This window comes from Myiozetetes cayanensis, unplaced genomic scaffold (assembly GCF_022539395.1).
Source record: "Myiozetetes cayanensis isolate MyiCay16 unplaced genomic scaffold, myiCay2020 scf6-25, whole genome shotgun sequence".
Taxonomy (NCBI): domain Eukaryota; kingdom Metazoa; phylum Chordata; class Aves; order Passeriformes; family Tyrannidae; genus Myiozetetes; species Myiozetetes cayanensis.
The window spans coordinates 15,854,491-15,873,002 of NW_026087853.1; the positions used below are offsets into that span (position 1 = coordinate 15,854,491).

The window sequence follows — 18,512 nt, forward strand, 5'->3', positions numbered from 1 at the left end:
CTGAAGATGTTAAGTACATTATCCTTATGTTAAGCGGTATTTATTGATAGAGAATTTAAACAGTTGTACCTGAAGCACTTCATTTTCACAAGTTAAATATAAGATTTCCTCATTTCTAACTAGTCACATTTTAAAAAAACAAACAATCACATACCTAACAGCTGGGCTGGGGCCTCCACCTTGGCTAGTTCCAGGGAGTTTCAAAGATGTTCCTGGTCCTGTAAGATAAGAGCATTTCTTACCTCACATTGAGATACTACTCCCTTGTCCAGAGGACTTAAAAAACTATTGTATTTTACAATAAACTATAAGCTGGAAATGTCTTTGTTCAAACTACTGCTACAATGAACATGGTTTTCTCTCTTTTACCCTCCCCATTCTCTTCTCCATCCCACCTAGGGGGAGTGAACAAGTGGCTGTGTGGAGGTTAGCTGCCTACTGGGATTAACCCACACCAATTCTCAAGAACATCTCAGGAACAATAGATAGCCCTGAAGTAAGAAAGGTTATTGGAACAACGAGACCATGCTAATTTGAAATGGTATATTTTCTATTCGGGACTAAAATAATACCCAGACTTTAGTAAGTAAACCAAAACTATCAGCTACAGAGCAGATGGAGAATGGTATCTTATGTCATTAAACCCATGTAGGATCCCCCCCCACAATTTAGGGCACAGTAGAGTTCAAACTCATCCATGTTCAAAGGTCATCAGTGAAAATACTGAACTGGTTTGAGCCCAGGTGAATTGATGAAGGGTCCCCCTTTTCTTATATTTATGTTTTGACAGTAGATAATTAAGAATTACTAGTTCCTGCATGTAAATTTGCCGTCACTTTCACTGACATTTGATTAGTTGGGTTTTCTAAGCTGCCAAGTGAATGTCTATTGAGATGGTTTTAAACACTTGGTTAAAACCAACATGTGACATCTACACCTTCCAGTCTGTTCACTGCTTGTTATCATGTACAGAAAGAAATGAGATTTGAGTTGACACCTCTTGACAAATCACTGTTACTTGTCTACTTATTTCCTATATACTTGTCTACTTATTTCCTATATACTTGTCTACTTATTTCCTATATACTTTTGAACTGCTTTTACTGAAAATGTTTCCAAGAACTTAAGTTAAACTGATAGATAGACAGTTTCCTTCCATGGTTTTCCTCCAAGATAAACCTTGTCTGCCTTTTTCAGTCCTCCATCTCCCACCTTCGAGCTGTAATTATCTCTGAGATACAAGCAAGTTTAGTAGACTTGTCCAGATCAATAATCTAAATACTTTCTAGTTATTTTTAGTCCATGACAATACTAAGCACCTCTGACTACAATATTATAGCGGCCACCTGACTACAGCTGTATTTAAAGACAAATAATACAAGAAAGGTATTAACCATGATCTCCTTGGTGAAACCAATTTTTAGCAACTAATGTTAAAATAAAGAAAAAAACTCAGGATTCTCTCTCTTCTGGTTGGCCACACTTAGGATCTCTGTTGCTTACCTGCCTTTTATAGTCCTATGAATCTTGAATTTTTTACTCCACAACAGAGAGGGTGGACAGTCCACCTAGCAGAATTTCTAACATGGTAACTAGGGTACTCTTCTGAGAAACAGACAAAGTGGCTTTTAGCTTTTTAGATTAACAGGCAAAAATGTACTAGTCTTCCACTTTCTGAAGTCTTTTTTAAACTATTACAGTAATATAAAAGAGGTGGACATCAAAATCCCATTTTCAGACACTTTTTAATAACTACAATTGGTTTTGAGTTTTTGATGTACTGGGACAATGCTTACGGGAATATCCTTGATCTCACCCCAGGCAACTCAGTCCTTATTTTGAGAATCCCAACTCAACTAGCTATGAATAGACACCCAGAAGCCACAGCAGTGCATGTGGCCACTAACAGTGTCAGAATTTAAGAGCGCACTTTCAGTAGTTAGTGATGACTGCAGAAGAATTCTTTAACTCCCCAGTTTGTTGCCAAGGTAACACTTTTAAACAAGATTACAATATTAGCTGATAAAATTAATGGTGTTAAGGGTCCAAAAGTAACATAATAGAATTTTTATGTAATAATGTGCTCTAGGACATTTTTCTTAATAAACAAGACTGATGGAAAATTAACACAGCGAAATTATAAAAAATAAAAACTGGTGTAAGATGAATTTCATTTTACATATATGTAAAGAGGAATCATAGAACAGTAGTTGTTTCCAGTGGATGCTATACAATTTAGTAATTAATTAAAAATGCAAGACTGAGAGTAAAATCATTATTAAGCTACTTTAACCTGGAAACTAAGATGTAAAATTGAACTGGATATGTAATGTAAAGGATGCAGAAGGACTTGAACACATTTTCAAGTTGGTAAGCTATTTTAGTGGAGGGAGGATATCCTGGAAGATCTGCCACAGTGAAAGACTGTGAGTCAAGACCAACTATGGTTAATACACTTTAACAGCCAAAGAAAAAGTCCACAGTCAGCAAGCACCTATTTTTATTAAATCATGTGTACAAGCGGAGTGATCACAGAACCACAGAATCCTGGAGGCTGGAAGGGACCTCTGAAGATCATCTGGTCCAACCATGCTCAAGCAGGAACACCTATGGCCAGTTGCCCAGGACTTAGATGGTTACTGAATAGCTCTGAGGAGGGAGACTCCACAACCTCCCAGGGCAGCCTGTGCCAGTGCTCAGTCCCTCAAAGTAAAAAAGACTGTTTCCTGGTGTTCAGAGGCAAACATCTCCTGTGTTTCAGCTTGCGCTCATTGCCTCTAGTCCTGTCACTGGGCACCACTGGCTCCATCCTCCTCGCACTCTGTTTAGTGATATCTGTGCTTACCTTTTATATAAAAATATAACATTAATATAATTCTAATGTAACATTAGAACACCACAGATGTATAAAGGAAAATCAAGCTATAGAAGAAAAATGTATTTTCTATGTGTCAGTGGACTGTTGTCTGGTTTGGTGACTACAAAATACAACTGAGTAACTACAAATGGTTAAGAAAAGAGTTTCAAGATTCAACTCAAAAATTGTAAGATATAGCTCAGAATGAGAAGACCGTTAAGCTTATCAGAGAAAAGATCACTGGATGGCCTAATGACAGATTTAGCTATTTACTTCGGAATTAAACCTCTGAAAATAAAAATTTCGTATCAGGCATAAAATACTCACAAAGAAGCAACAAGTGAAGTTAGAGTTGATAATTCCTGCTAAAGATATGGCACACACTGATAAAAGCTAGTAAATTTAATAACTTAGAAAAGACTGCAGTGGTTTCTCTATCTTTAGGAAGTTCTTATACTTTCTGAAAAATTATATACTAGCTCAGGCACATCTAGTGGATTTGAAACACAAATAGCAGTCTTATCTCAATAATTCAGGAGTGCATGCTACGCTATCATAATGATTTTCTTTGGTTTTGAAATCTGTACACACTATCCAGAACATCATCTTTATTCAGTATAAATATAGTATGAATGTATTTTTCCAGAATATCTTCTTTCTAAATAATATTCATCGAACGATTTTTCTTGGTAGATGATCTTTACTAAATAAAATTAAATAAAATTCTAAACTAAATTACTATGCTGTTTTAAGACAGACACATGTAATTAGCTTATAATGTATAAACACAACTTCAGTACTGCTTGACAGTTTATAGGTCACCAATCATGCAAAGAATTTTTTTAAAAATGTAATCAGATAGATATGAAATTGCCTACGTCTATACAGACAAGAAAAGCTTCTTATACTTCAAATATTAGTTCTGGCCTATGTCCAACTCTTCCCTTGGATTCCTTGATATGGTCGGTGATTGAGTAATAAATTGCATCAAAATTTCCACGTGGACTGTACTTAAGAAACAGAGAAAAATATAAATAATGCCAAAAAAGTACTGGAGTACTACTAATTATTACCCACTTAAAAGAGAACTAATGAAGCTGAAAAAGAGTTGCATAGAAGAAACAATGACAGAGCTGAAGAACTGGTGTGTGAAGGAAGAGAGAAAAGACGTAGAGAAAAGCTAAGAAAGAAAGAAAATCAGTTCAGAGAATGAGTGCAGGAGATGATACCAAAAGGTGATGTCTGACTGTTGTCTATAGTACAGACATATGGATAAGATTCACAGTACACTGAGGGTGTATTTTTCTCTCTGTTTCCCACAGTGCCTAAAGAAGCCAGAAGGGAGTAAAAGAAATCAATATACTTATGGAAAAAAATGAGTGAGTACAGAGAGGTAGAGGAAAAGCTGGTGAAACACTATTTGTCCAACCCCCCATCTGACGGGTCTAAGCACCACATCAAGAACATGTGGTGGATCTCAACATTGCCACGCAACCATAAAACACTCTGAAGCTCTTTTTGCACCAACAGCTAAAAGCTGTATCAGGTTACCTCAGTATGTACTATTTTATGCTAGATGATGATCCTGGTCAAAAAAGCTCTTGTTTATTCAATGTATTTAATTGAAAGTCATTCTTACGTGCAACTTGAGCAATGGCGTTTTCATCTAGGATTATCTCTGCGATTCCTTCTTGATCCATATCAATTTCATCCACATACACCATTTCTGTCAAAGCTCGTGTTTTCAGGCTCCAGGCAGCCTGAAAAAAGATAAAATAAAAAGTAGAATATCTTCAAAATACCAAGTAAATAATCTAATAAGAAATTTTACCATTTTTAATTAATATTCAATTCACAGTTTTAATAGGCCTGAATAAAGTATTGACTTAAACAGCTGAGTATATCCATCTGTCTGATGGCAGTGGAAAGGGGACCAAGTCCTTTGTTCAAAGCATCAGCTGTAAAAATGTATAGATGTATATCTTAGGCATTTCAGATTATGAGATTATCTGAACACTTTTTAGTGACCTGAACTGACAAATTACTACATTAAATGTCTTGGAGGATAATCTGACCAGCGTGGAAAGGCAAGCATAACACTAGCCTATGTGACAAGCTTTGTGTAGACTGTAAAGACAACAAATTGATGGGAAGAAAAAACCCCAAGAAAAATCAGGGGCAGCCATACAGAAGTACAAACAAAATAAGTGCAGATCCAACCACTTTGATAACTTGATATGCTTGTAAGGTACTCATAGAGCTGGCATGATAAAGGAAGCCACAAGACCAAGTCTTTATTTCCCAGCAGATATTGAAGAGATCATCATAAATTTTCCAGAGTAAAAATCACTGCCAAAACAATTAGATTTATTTCCTTTCTGACAGATTATAGCAGTCTAGTGTAAAAGCATATTTAATATTGGCTAAGGAGACATTTCAAAATAGAAACACACTGATGCTACCTTAGTAGAATTAAAGGTCAAACATATGGAAACATTTGTTCTTTAATTAAGAGGTATGAGAAGATCTGAACTTCAAGCTTATTTAATTATTTAAATAGTCATTTTATGAGACACTTCTCATTCACCATGTCTCAGACCATTCCTTTCTTTACATTCCCCTCATACTGCTATGCAACTTTGTGTCAATAAAAAAGAAAGTATCTCTAAAAATGTTGAAATACTTAAATATTCTTTTAAAAAGTACTTTCTTCCAAGAAGTAGTAAAGGAGGGCTTTAGCCAGCCAGTTCAAACACAATTAGAAACTTTTCTTCAAGTACGAAGAGAAAGGAACTCAGCAGGATGATCTGAATCTAGGCCAGACAGACATAATCCAGATCTGCTTTATTATATTTTAGTTTCTTCTTATGTAGTAGGGCAAATTAAAGTAGCCTTTAATTTGCATTGCAGTTTGCAGTTAGATGTTCAGCACATTTAACTGCTTTTCATTATGCTGTAGAATTATTTAGTTTGTTAAATTTTTATCACTTTGATGGTAATCTGCTCTTTTCAAAGACATGTATGTCTGTAGTCAACATAACCACGTCTCTATTGGAAATAGGTTCAAATTAGAGCTCTTATATAGCCAAACACAGGCTAATTTCCTAAGACAGGTAAAAAAGCTGTCCATAGTAATGATTTTTTCCTGGGAATTGAAAATAGCAACTTCTCTACACTAAAATTGGAGCCAATTCTTTACATCGGCATAAGTGCATTATAGTGATTTTTCCACTAATTAAAATGTGATAATGGGTTTTTAAAAGTAACACATCTCTTTGTCATTATTGGGCACAATTAGATTCCTTAGATTAGAAATTAGATTCCAGTCTTAAGCTCCTAGTCAGAGGCTTCACAGCAAACAAAAATTTCAAATATCAGATATTATTCCTTAATTAAACAGTAGTTTGTAGGTTAGAGTATTTGCTCTCTCCTTGTGGGACTGATAATTTTGTTTTGCGATAAGCAACATGCCTGGCACTTATGAAGAAAAGCTGCATTTTTATGAAACAGGCACTTAAATGGTACGAAAAAGTAAGGGACAGATCATTTCAGACAACCCACATATTCACAACATAACAACAGATTTACCTTGCTTAACTCCAGACAGAACTTTACAATAACTAATAGTAAATAAAGAGGGAAGCATTATTTTAACTACCATAGGTACAAAAATGTGATACAGTATTTAAGAAGTCTGAACTCCAGAAAGAAAAGTGACAAAGTGTTTTTCACTTAGTTCCTGAGAAGTTTGTCACTGAATAGAGTATCTTCCTCTAGTTCCTGAAAAGTCCAAAAACCAAATTAAAAATATAAACTTAAAAATCTATATTTAAATGTTGGTGGTTTTTTTTTTTTTCTGAATATGGTAACACACTTTTCTAAGAGCTTTTAGTCTCTAATAATTCTTTCCATTATAATAAATTTTATTCCATACACCATGAAAACCCCAAGAACACAGTAACTACATTGTGAAGGGTAATCATTAAAGACAAGAAGATATCTGGCAGCATATCACAGAAACCATTCTACATGTAAACAACTTGCATGACTTCACTGGAATGTAACTGGAGACTCATAAAAGATGTTATGGAGCTGTACTTAAAGATGCCATTTCACATCGCATTTAATCTCTTCTCATTGTGGGCTGGAGCCAAAAGGTGCCACCACCTGCACAATACTATTCTTGCCACTGCAGTAATGTAATGCTAATGTGGACAGAGTGAAAACTAATCAATTACTCCCAGTCTTCCATCACTTAAGCAAATCATCATCATGCAGCTACAAGGCTACTGGACTCTACACAAGGTAGGCAGTGAGAATGAGCTGTAGGAGCAGGGAGGGCACAGATAACAGCCCACTATTACACACATTAAATGAAACATGAAAGTGAGCCCTAAGAGCACAAACATTGTTCTGTCTGTGAACTACACATTAGTTTTTTCCTAATCTCATCAGCAGATGAAGGTCATTCAGTTCAAGGTAGATTCAATTTAGCTTTTAGAAGGCACTGAACTGCTGAATAAAGCTATAGGAAATATATGATAAATAAACTTCCATCAAATATAAAAGCTGCCTATTCAAAATATCAAAAATCTTCCCCTTATCAAATGTAATGCCTTACCAATGATGAAAAACAAAATTATGTCATTGAGGACTTAACAAGAAAACAAATACTATTCAGTGTATCAAAAATTCTTCCCAACTATTGTATTTTATAATTGTATTTATGGAAAGAATTTTACCTGAAACACGCTGTATTCAGAATCAAGCTCCTGAAAAGAGAGGAAATAGAAACTGAGGAATGGAAATGCCAAACAGTAAAAACAACAACAAAAATGGATTTATACCCTGTGACAATCTCATTTTGGAGTTTCTCTCTGACATATATATCCGAATTTCTATTTTATTACATTATCTCAATTTACACACAATATGGAGCTAACCAATATTTTACACAATGAAAGCAGGTTTGCAGTAAGTTCATCTCTCGGATACAATTGCTTTCTTGCTTCTTCTGGATCATGTTGGCCAAATCTTAGATTAACATTACAGCATTATTAAACTGAAAAATGGCAGATTAAAACAAAATTAACTGTGAAGATATATGCAAATCACTTAAAAATGAACCAGATTATTATGCCATGGGCTTTAGGATACCTACTTAATAAAATCTATCTTTGCGCATTTTTGTTAGTTTCTGCTGGTGATCACATTGATATCCTTCAAGCACACAGTAGAAAATATCAGTACTTTTTATTGTACTTTTATAATGAAAATTATGCATTCATTTTATTCTGGATAGTAAGACTGCAAGCGGAATAAACATCAAATTATTGGCCTATTGCATTACCCAATAAACAAAAGGAAAGCTATCAGATTCAGTTTATTACAAATGAAAAGGCAGGAGCTTGCATCTGCTTGAAAACTTGTGGTAAAATTGAGTAAATACTAACAGAAAGAAATGTAGGTTTATCACCAATAATTGTATAATTATCATGTTCAGGGCTTCTGCTGCTCACTTCCAGGGACTGGGAAGGAGTTTTTCCTAATGTATTACTTAGTTTTAGACAAGGAAGGTGGGAGATAGACGTTACTTTCTCCAAATCACTATTAGTCTTTTAGAGTGTCTGATTGTTTCTGCTCCAAGAGGCAGTGAAAAATTTCTTGCACAGCTGGAGTTGTGTAAATCTATCACAGTTAAACCAGTTTTATTAGACTGGATATATAATCTTAGAGTAATTCAGACTATGAAGGGACTTTTGGGGATCTGTAGTTCAAAGCCTTGCTCAAAGAAAGGTCAGCTATGAGGTCAGTTGAGGTTGCTCACAGCCTTGTCCAGTTAGGTCTTGAAAACTTCCAAGGATGGAGGCTGCACAATGCCTGTGGGCAACCTGCTCCAGTGCAGACTGTCCTTATCAGGAAATGTTTTTCCTTGTATCAAGCCAAAGCCTCCTTCACTTCCATGCAGCACTGCAAGGGGTCCCTGGCTCCATTTGCTTGATAACCTCCTTGTATGTATTAGAAGGCTGCTATTAGATCACCCCAATGTCTTCTCCAAATGCAAGCACTGCCCCACATGCTGCTGGTTTCCTTTGCAACCAGGATACATTGCTGGCTCCTGTTTCACCAGGAGAATGGCAAGGTCACGTTCACTCTTTTCCTCTGCAGTATGAGGCACGGCCTACTTCTTTCAATTTGAGCATTTTTACTCAGTAAATTCTATGACAGCAGGGATCTGGAAGACTACTGAAAGACATCTTCTTCCTGTAGTGTACTGGAATTTCTGTGGCCTTTTAAGGACCATATTTCGAATCACAACTCGTTCACTGGTGTTAAAATGTATAACACAGTTTACACATCCACTATACTATGGAACTAAATGTTAATCGAGGGATTAATGTCAGTTGACTGTGATGCACCTGGGCGTACACAGGGCATTGAAACTGCCTTAGCATTTCAGATGTATGATTTTATGAACTCCAAGTTCTTTTATTGGTAGCACTTGTCTTCTAAAAAATAAACTATTCAGCTTCCTAAGGATCCTTGAGATATTCAGCTTGCATTTTATTCACCCATTGTGTCTGAGTGTTACAGCACTTATGAAAATGGTTCAAGAGCAGTAGGTGCTCTTCCATACCATATGTGCTACAGTAACTAATGAGGACAAGGTTAGAAATATTACGTCAACACTAACTCAAAAATGCCTTGATGTTACAGATGTGTATCTTACTTTAGGCACTGTTCATTAGTTAAAAAAGTAATTTAAAAACAAGACGAATTTGCTTGTAGGAGCATTCATATTACTAAAAAATTCAGAAATTACATCCCTCATCGTTCTGTAAAAAAAAGTAGAGTTGATCAATAATATTTATTAAAAACATTGCTCTCTCATAATAGATAAGTATGCACTGTTCATCCACCCTAATACATTGTTTCCATTTTTGACAAGAAGCAACTTCAGATTTTTAATAACCCTCAAGCAGGTAACAGGACCCTCACATTAAACAAAAGTATGGAACAACAAAAATTACGTTAAAATATAATGTATTTTAACATGGGTGGATCCAGCAGTTGCTACTCATGCAAGTAATCCACTGGAACTAGATTTCAGATAAAGAGTTCTTTGAGAGGATTAACAAACAGCGTTGCCCTGTAAGCTTATATCTCAAAACAAAGCTCAAATTTACTCTTCATTTACACATATAAAGCTCCTTTGAAATTAAAAAGATTGTAAAAGCAATGAAGGAAGGATTTAATCCAGATCCCTAAATCAACTGAGGGCACTTTAAAATTCATGTTAATGTATAAAGTCAGTTTATTTGAAGACAAAAATATTTTGAATAATTATGTTTTCTGATACCTACAGCCTAGAAGAGAGAATGAAAAGATTACATACCTTATATTATAATAAGGCTTCATTCTACAATTAATTTCAGGTAAGATTTAATACATGCAGAATATTACAATTAGTATATTCTGAATGTGCTCTTCAAATGATTAAGAGCAGAAACACAGAAAAAAAAATCTTTACCCAGGAACGATGATTATCATTAATTTTCATGCATAAACTTAACTACAGTCTCTTGAACCAATAACTGATTTCACTTGAAGATTTTCAAATCAAAGTCAATGCCTATAAACATAACTGTGATAACTCTATAATGACCTTATAAAAACCAGTATGCAAATAATAGTAGCTGAAAATTCACCATGGAAGAAGAAAGGACAAATGAACAAAAGCAAATCCTCATAGTAGACCATTAATCAACAAGAACACCCACTGCATGCCTAATAATTACATTAGGCAATTTTATTTTCCTACTGTGAAACTAGAGCAGGCCTCATACATGGGTTCTGGTTATTGCCTTGAATCTGACATATGGAACCCAAAGAATAATCAGATTAGGTGACTAATCAGGATGATCAACAGAGACAGTCCTGGATTGTATTTTCTCTAGGTCATGCTATTACTATAAACACAGAAGACAATGACTGTTTGCTTACAACAGGAAATAATTAAACTGAACATCAGTACTGCATGTGTTTGTATGTCCAAATGCTAGTCATAGAAAATACAGCTTTTATTTACCCTGAGCTAAGATTGTCAGCATAGAAGTAAATTCCATCAATAACATTTATATCCCAACTCTTAAATGAAGAAATGCACAGGATATTTTATAGAAAAAAACTTTCAATCTTCCACAAAATGTAACTCAGTAGCAGCTAATAATTCTTCTATCAAAATGTTATTCATTAAGAACTCTTCAGGACAACCTGAATGATTTTAAAATGTTTTGATTTTGTTGTTGTGTTCTTTAAGAATTGAAGTTTATAATGGCATAGCATTTGATAGTGCTATGTAAGAAAATTCTTGATTCATGCCCATTTAGCTACAAGGTCAACACAATACCTCAAAAACCTCCTGGTTTTCAGCAGCCCATAGCTCTGAGACATCATTGTGGATACAATGGAGCAGGAGGGGTGCTATCATTTAGCAGACTAGCTGACAGTTGGGAAAAACGTACAGACTAAGACAAGAAAGGTCATCTCTTTCAGACATGAAAACGTTTCCCAATTATGAAGTGTTAGTCTCCTCCTTTACTTTTCTATTGTTACATTACATTTCTTAGAAGGGAGAAGGCTGGTTCCTAAGCACGAAAAAGTTCTGACCGTAACAGTCACAGTTTAATTCAACCATTCCTAGGCATGTACTTAAAGGACCCGATCTCCTGTGGCTTGGTTTATGTCATGTCCTCATGCTTGCTGTTCGAAGAAGTGAATCCCTGAACAGTGACTGAGGCTACAGTTCTTGTAAGATCCTTCTTTCTCTGACTGCCAAGGTTGGGAGGCGCATGCTTAGCAGAATATGGGACAAGAGGATAAGAACAGATGGCATGGTGATTACAGCCATTGAGTATTCCCTCGTGCTGCACAGAAGCTCACTTAATCCAAACTTTCTGTAAGGGCTGTCATTTGTCTGTCTGCTTTCCTGGTGCCCAACATGACAGTTTGATTTGCAAAAGTACTACTATTAAGAGTTTGACCATTAAATTTGTCAGAATTGCTATGTTTTCTTTAAGCATAACACATATTGGGTTAGGCACCAAAAATGAACCATATTTCATTTCAGATGTATCGCCAGGTTATACTAAAATACTAATAATGTAATTCACACAGATGGGAGACAGCACCATTTTCTAGTAGGTGGCTGAAGATGGCAGAAATAAAGTTCAATCAAAATATTTAGGAACTACTGATTTCATTAACATGCCACTTCCAGAAGTAACATAGACATCAGGAAATCAAAGTTAATCTGCCTGAGAATGGTCCTAGATTCTTATTAACATGGAAAAAAGTGATAATTCACTTTTCCAATACTTACAATTACAGCAAATCTCACGGAATGATAGAATGTTAAGGGGCTGGAATGGAGCTTAAGGATCATCTAGTTCCAGCCCCCTCTGCCATGGGCAGGGACACCTCCCACTAGACCAGGTTGCTCAAGGCCTTACCCAACTACATCCTCTCATTGCTGTTTTGTTAATTTCCTCCTAAACATTTTTCCCAGCCTTGTACATCTTCTGTTTCTTACCAGTGCTACTGGAAACAGCCCAGTAAAAGTTTGGAGTTGCCGGGTGTAACAATACAATTTTATACTTGAGCTCCAGCACATAGTAGAAATGCAGCTGTCTTTATAGGTTTGTGTTGAGATCACAGACTGAAAATTTACTAATTAAAAATTTACAAATTTTGAGCAACAGAAGCACTAAGATCTTTACAACTTTTATTTACTGTTGTCTGTGCTACTTCAAGAGTTACTATCACAAATCAAGTGTTGTCCTCCTGTATGCAAATATTACATATATAAAGACGCAATAATGTACATATACATAAATAATACAGCACTTGTACAGAACTAGTATTCAATCCCATTTAGCACTGAGGAACAATGTTCTTCGAATACCTTCTCCGTTAAAACTTTTTATGCTGGTGGGTCCTTGTTCATGCCTTACAGTATAAAAATAAAAAAGAATTTTTAAAATATGCATCCTATGCCAATTCAAATAGTTACTGTGCTTCATATTTACACAACTATGTGACCATGCAGCTTTCTTTAAAGATTTGTCCTCTGTGAGGAAAAGAACTGCCTTCAAGAATCTTAAAATAGGATTTTAGGATTTAGGATTTTAAAAATAGGTCTATAGGATGCTTTGAGAGACTTACAAATTTATGTATTTATAATGAAGATAAAAGTTCATTTAATTACTGTTTTTAAAATATGGCATTGAAAATGTTTACATGCACATAAACATTAATCCAGAAACAACTTCCTGAAATCATTCCTTCTAACAGAAGGATAAGAAAATATGTAGGTATTGAACAACGTATGTCGAACGTTTCCAGAGACTTTGCAGCTGGAGAAAGAGCAAAGAGAGGAATGCAAACGCCTTCTGCCCCAAGGTAAGGTTCGTACGTAAGCTGAGCTAAAATGCGTGTCTCTTAACCTTATGCGATTTAGTCCATGCAACAGCTATGATATCTGAACATCAGTATAAATTCAACAGGAACATAACTACGCAGAACTCATTTTAAGTATTGGCTTTTCCTCCTTTAACTCCGCAAACTCTTGATTGAGGTAAACTTCTCGCTGTGGGTAGCCCTGGCCCCGACGGCAGAGCTCCAGCAGTGCCACACACGGCCGGCACCGCTCCCCTCTCCCGGCTTCGCGGCTGGGGCGGGAGCGCTGCACCGGGGCGTGTCTGAGGAGGAGCCGGCAGGGCAGGCTCACCGCCCCGGGCCGGGGGTTGCTCGGTGAGCCGGCGCTGCCCGGCCTCTTCTCCTCCTCCTCCTCCCCGGGGAGGTCGGCGCGGCCCAGCGTTCCCGCCCCGCTGGCGTGGGCCGCGCCAGCCCCTCGGCGGCTGCAGCAGGTACGGAGGGTCCCGCCGTGCTGGGGCGGCGGGGACGCGGCCGCTGCCGCCCCTGACCACCGCCCCCTGCCCCGGCCCGGCCCCCACTACCTGCTCGCCGGGCGGCCTCTCCAGCAGCTGCGAGCAGAGATCCGCACACTCCCGGAACTTCCTGCGCCTGAAGTAGCTCCAGGCCTGGAAGAGCGGCTCCAGCCCCATCCCGCCGGCGGGAGCGCCGCGGGAGCTCCGGCGGTGTCCCCGGCACCTCCCGGGCCGCTGGCGCCGCGCGGGGCCCGGGGCGGGGCGGGCCGGCCGCGCTGCTGTTGCCGCGGAGCCGCCGGGCCCCGCCTCGGCCGCTCGGGGCGGAGCGGCCCGGGGGGGGGCGGCTCTGGGCGGCCTCCGCGGCCCGTCCCAGCGATCGGCCCTGAGCCTCTGGGCACGGGGCTGCTGCCCCGGTCTTGGCCGAGCCCTTCCCTGCCAGCGCCTCTCGTGGACTCACACACGGATGACTGAAAGCAGAGTTTGATCTGTAACACTGTGATCAGTAGACTTCAAATAACCCCACTGTTTTGAACTGTGTCCTGTTATTTGGTGTCCTAATATCAAGAGTCATTTCGAGTAGAAATAGATGCCTAAACAAGAATAACACAGTCCTTTAATCCTTATTTGGGTGAAATGTCCTTTAGAGCCATGGAACCCTGGTTGAGAAAAGTACAGATTGCTGTGAGCTGTGGCAAACAAGCAACACTGTTTTCAGTTTTCTAGACTGTTAGTTCCTTTAGTTCATTAGTTTTTGTAGAGAAATTATAAAACTGAGATATTTAGATATTTAAAAAATTGGAATACAATTACTCATAGTTTGTGCATATTGTAAGATGTTGGTTGCAATCATCAAACGAAGTAAAAGGAAGTAAAACTCCCTAGGGATCCATGGAGAAATAACTGCATTTATGAAAATCTTTAATGGATGAACACTAACAAGATTGCTAAAATCACATTGTTGGCATTTTAAGAGATCACTCTGGTTTTATTACATTTGTCTCATCTAAACTATCATTTTGTCCAAGATGCATGCAATGGATACCCAGGCTTGCAAGATCAGTGTCAGGTGGAAAGATGGAGAAACAGAGGTGCTAATCCCAGGACTATAGCTTGTTCAAATATGAGAGTAAGTGGCTTGAACTGAAGTAGTAGTTATAAACAACTGGGTTTTGGTCGTCCCATGAACAGTACACAGGTGTATTGGGTTTGCATGTCGAGGTTTTGTGTGAGAGCCCATAGAGCTGGCTTCTGTGAGAAGCTCCTAGAAGCTTCCCCTTTGTCAACAGAACCACTGGCCAAGGCTGATGGTGGTAGCACATCTGGGATAACATGTAAGAAGAGAGAAAAACCTGTGCAACTGTGGTGAGAATCAGGAGTGAAAATATGTGAAACAACTCTGCAGGCATCAAGGTCAGTGCAGAAGAAGTGGGAGGAAGTGCTCCAGTCCAGAGCAGAGATTCCCCTTCAGCCTGGGGTGCAGACCATGGTGAGGCAGCTGTGACACTGCAGTGCATGGAGGTCCATGGAGGAGCAGAGATCCACCTGCAGCCACTGGAGGACCCCATACCAGAGCAGGGTGATGCTTGAAGGAAGAGGTGATCCTATGGGAAGCCCATGCTGGAGCAGACTCCTGGCAGGACCTGCAACCCATACTGAGAGAAGCCCTCCCTGGAGCAGGTTTGCTGGTAGGACCTGTGACTTCATGGGGAACACGTGCTGGAGCAGCATATTCCTGAAGGACTGCATCCCATGGAATACTGTCCCTGAAGGACTACAACCCATGCTGGGATAGCTTGTGAAGAATGGTAGCCCTTGGGAAGGACTCACACAGGAGTAGTTCTTGGAGGACAGTCTCCTGTGGGAGGGACTCCATGTTGGAGCAGGGTAAGGACTCATCTCCATGAGGAGGAAGGAGAAGTAGTGAGAATGTGATGAACTGACAACAAACCTCTTTCTCTGTTCCCTTGCATTGCTGGAGGGAAGAAGGTAGAGAAAATTTGGAGTGAAATTGAGCCCAGGGGAAGGGAGGGGTGGGAGGAAGGTGTTTGAAGATTTAGTTTTTATGTCTCATCACCCTTACTCTGGTTTCATTGTTAGTAAAATAAAGTAACTTCCCCAAGTTAAGTCCATTTTGCCTGTGACAGTAGTCAGTGAGTGACTTCTCCCTGTCCTTATACCAACCCATGAGCCTTTTGTTATATGTTCTCTCCCCTGCCCAGCTGAGATGGGAGTGACAGTGTAGCTTTGGGCACCTGGCATCCCACCACAACAGGGACACAGTGGTCTGAGTGAAGTCATTTTTGAGACCCATGCCATCTCCACTTAAGAAGGATGGAAAGGAAATAGTACAATAGTTTCTGTCCCTTCTCTGCTTTATATGTTTTATGATCAGACTTAGCACGATGAGCGGAATGTACTCATCAGAGAAATTGTGAACATTGTTTTAAATCCCCAGATTTATTAAAAGTATTAACTTGAAGTTCCTCCACAGTTGTGTATGTTTATGAGATGATCTGATGCTTGTTGTTACCATGTTAGGTAACTATCTAGCATGTCTGGGCTGCTACTTTCTTATGGAACATAATGTGAATGGCACTTTAAGTTTGTAGAGACACATTTTGAGGTCAGTGCGTTACTTCCAAAGTTGTTAGATTAAAATGCCAAAATGCTGTTAGTTGGTTTACTGGAGACAAATAACACCAGAATGGTTTTATATTTGCTGTTTTTAAAAGGCAGTTTTCTTTTGTGAGCAAGTCACCCCATCAGTTAAACACACCATTTATATGCACAGGAAAACAGAGGAGACCAATAGCCCCTAAATTTTATTGATTCCAACACTACCATCTTAAAAACCTCATCTGCTGCATGTATTTTTTTCTTTGTAAACACCTGTTTTAAGCTTTAATATCTTAATGACTACCTGCAGACTACAAAGTAAATTAAGTGTCTAAGGATGCTGAGAATATTTGATTATAACAGTGTTTTTAATGATTTCCGTGTTGAGGTAATGAATCAAAGTGAAATACAATGGTTGTGCATGAAGGTTCCTAAGTACTCTGTCAACCTGGGAGCCTTCAGGTGAGCAAGTAGTGAATTAGTCATAGATATGGTTGACTACTCCATGCTCTGGTTCACCTGAGGGTGTTTGGCTTGACAAAGAATTTTATGCTTCCTAGGCAAGGGAATGAATCTTCAAGGTAGCTTGGCTTTCTATCACAAAGCAGTGGAGACCCAGTAAGGGGTATAAAGCTATATGCTTTATTTAGGGGATAAACTTGATGTTTCTCTGTTGACTTTTCAGAAGAAAAAAAAAAATTGAGATGAGGCTCTGTGGCTGGAAACCAATGAGAATAAATTGTGAGTTGTGAGCTGCCAGTATTTGGTCACTGGTCATGGCAGGATTCCTCCAGAAGCAAGAAAAACAGTAAGCATTTCAAATAGCTCTTTTGAGAGGAAGAGGTCTAAGATGAATGCTTGTCAAATTAATTACTGTATATTTAATCAATAATGCACATATTACTGGACTTCAGCCACACTTTTATAGCACCAATATTCTATCTACAACAGGAAAGGTCACAGTCTTCCAAAGTTAGATGGATAGATACTGCCATATAGCTTATCAGCAAAAGAAAGAGGAAGGTGGTCCTGCAGCAATTTTTATTTGTTATGCTGTTGGAAGAAGTATTCATTGCACTTCGTGATCAAGCTGAAGAAATGTTGTCCTATGGTAGCATTTAGTTCAAGGTGTGTCTTCAGCTTTTTTACAATGAGGAGATTTTGCCATGTTGCAAATGACAGGAAAATCAATTTTCCTTCTTTCCAAGCTGTAACACGCAAGGGGTTTTGCTCTCTGTTTGGTTGCAGATAGGAGAAGGAGGTTTTTTAGTTTCTGCATGATGTATGAAGCCAGAAAGAATTGTCTCTGGTTTTGGCACAGAGATCATCACATGCATATCATCTTTGAAGTCTCTTCCATTGATAATGCTGCCTTTAACTTCCTGTGTAGGGGAATGTTTTGAGATTTCTAATATGGGACCTGCATTTATATTGATTATCAAAATCTCCAAATTTGAACCAGTTTTAACCAGTCTAGTACTTCTTTTAAGTAGTAATCTCTCTACATGGCCACATTCCACTTCTCTAACTTACTAAAACCCTGAAATATGACACACAAAGTCCCTGTGTCTTTCTTTGTGTGCTTTGTGGATGCCTTTATGGTAGTTTCCCTCCAGTATGAAAGCCAAACAAACAGGAATTATACACAGGGCCTTTCTATGGGATGCAGTCCTTCAGGAACAGGCTGTTCTAGTGTGTGTCTCCTACAGGGTCTCAAGTCCTACCAGCAAACCTGCTCCAGTGTGGGCTTCTCTCTCCACAGGGTCACAGGTCCTGCCAGGAGTCTACTCCAGCAAGAGCTTCCCATGGGGTCACAGCCTCTTTTGAGCACAGCCACTTTCTCTGGCGTGGAGTCCTCCAGTGGCTGCAAGTGGATCTCTGCTCCCCCATAGACCAACATGGGCTGAGGTGGCACAGCTGCCTCACCATGGTCTGTACCCCAGGCTGCAGGGGTGTCTCTGCTCTGGACCTGGAGCACTTCCTCCCGCTTCTTCTGCACTGACCTTGATGCCTGCAGAGTTGTTTCTCTCACATGTTCTCACTCCTGACTCAGGATGCATTTACTTCTGCACAATACCTTGGGGGTTTTG

The 18,512-nt window shown here is 38.8% G+C and overlaps 1 protein-coding gene across 3 annotated transcripts in view; it reads right to left on the reverse strand.

Annotated features, from left to right (window-relative positions):
- Positions 1 to 14,067, reverse strand: part of TTC8 (tetratricopeptide repeat domain 8) — a 40,458-nt gene extending 26,391 nt beyond the window's left edge. For all 3 annotated transcript variants that reach the window (XM_050335674.1, XM_050335675.1, XM_050335673.1), the window contains exons 1-4: positions 13,876 to 14,067; positions 7,600 to 7,629; positions 4,497 to 4,617; positions 155 to 218 (exon numbers count right to left, since the gene is read on the reverse strand). In XM_050335674.1, coding sequence (XP_050191631.1) covers positions 155 to 218; positions 4,497 to 4,617; positions 7,600 to 7,629; positions 13,876 to 13,983 — 323 coding nt within the window. In that variant the 5' untranslated portion in view covers positions 13,984 to 14,067. The remainder of the gene's footprint in view (positions 1 to 154; positions 219 to 4,496; positions 4,618 to 7,599; positions 7,630 to 13,875) is intronic.
- Positions 14,068 to 18,512: the final 4,445 nt, after the last annotated feature.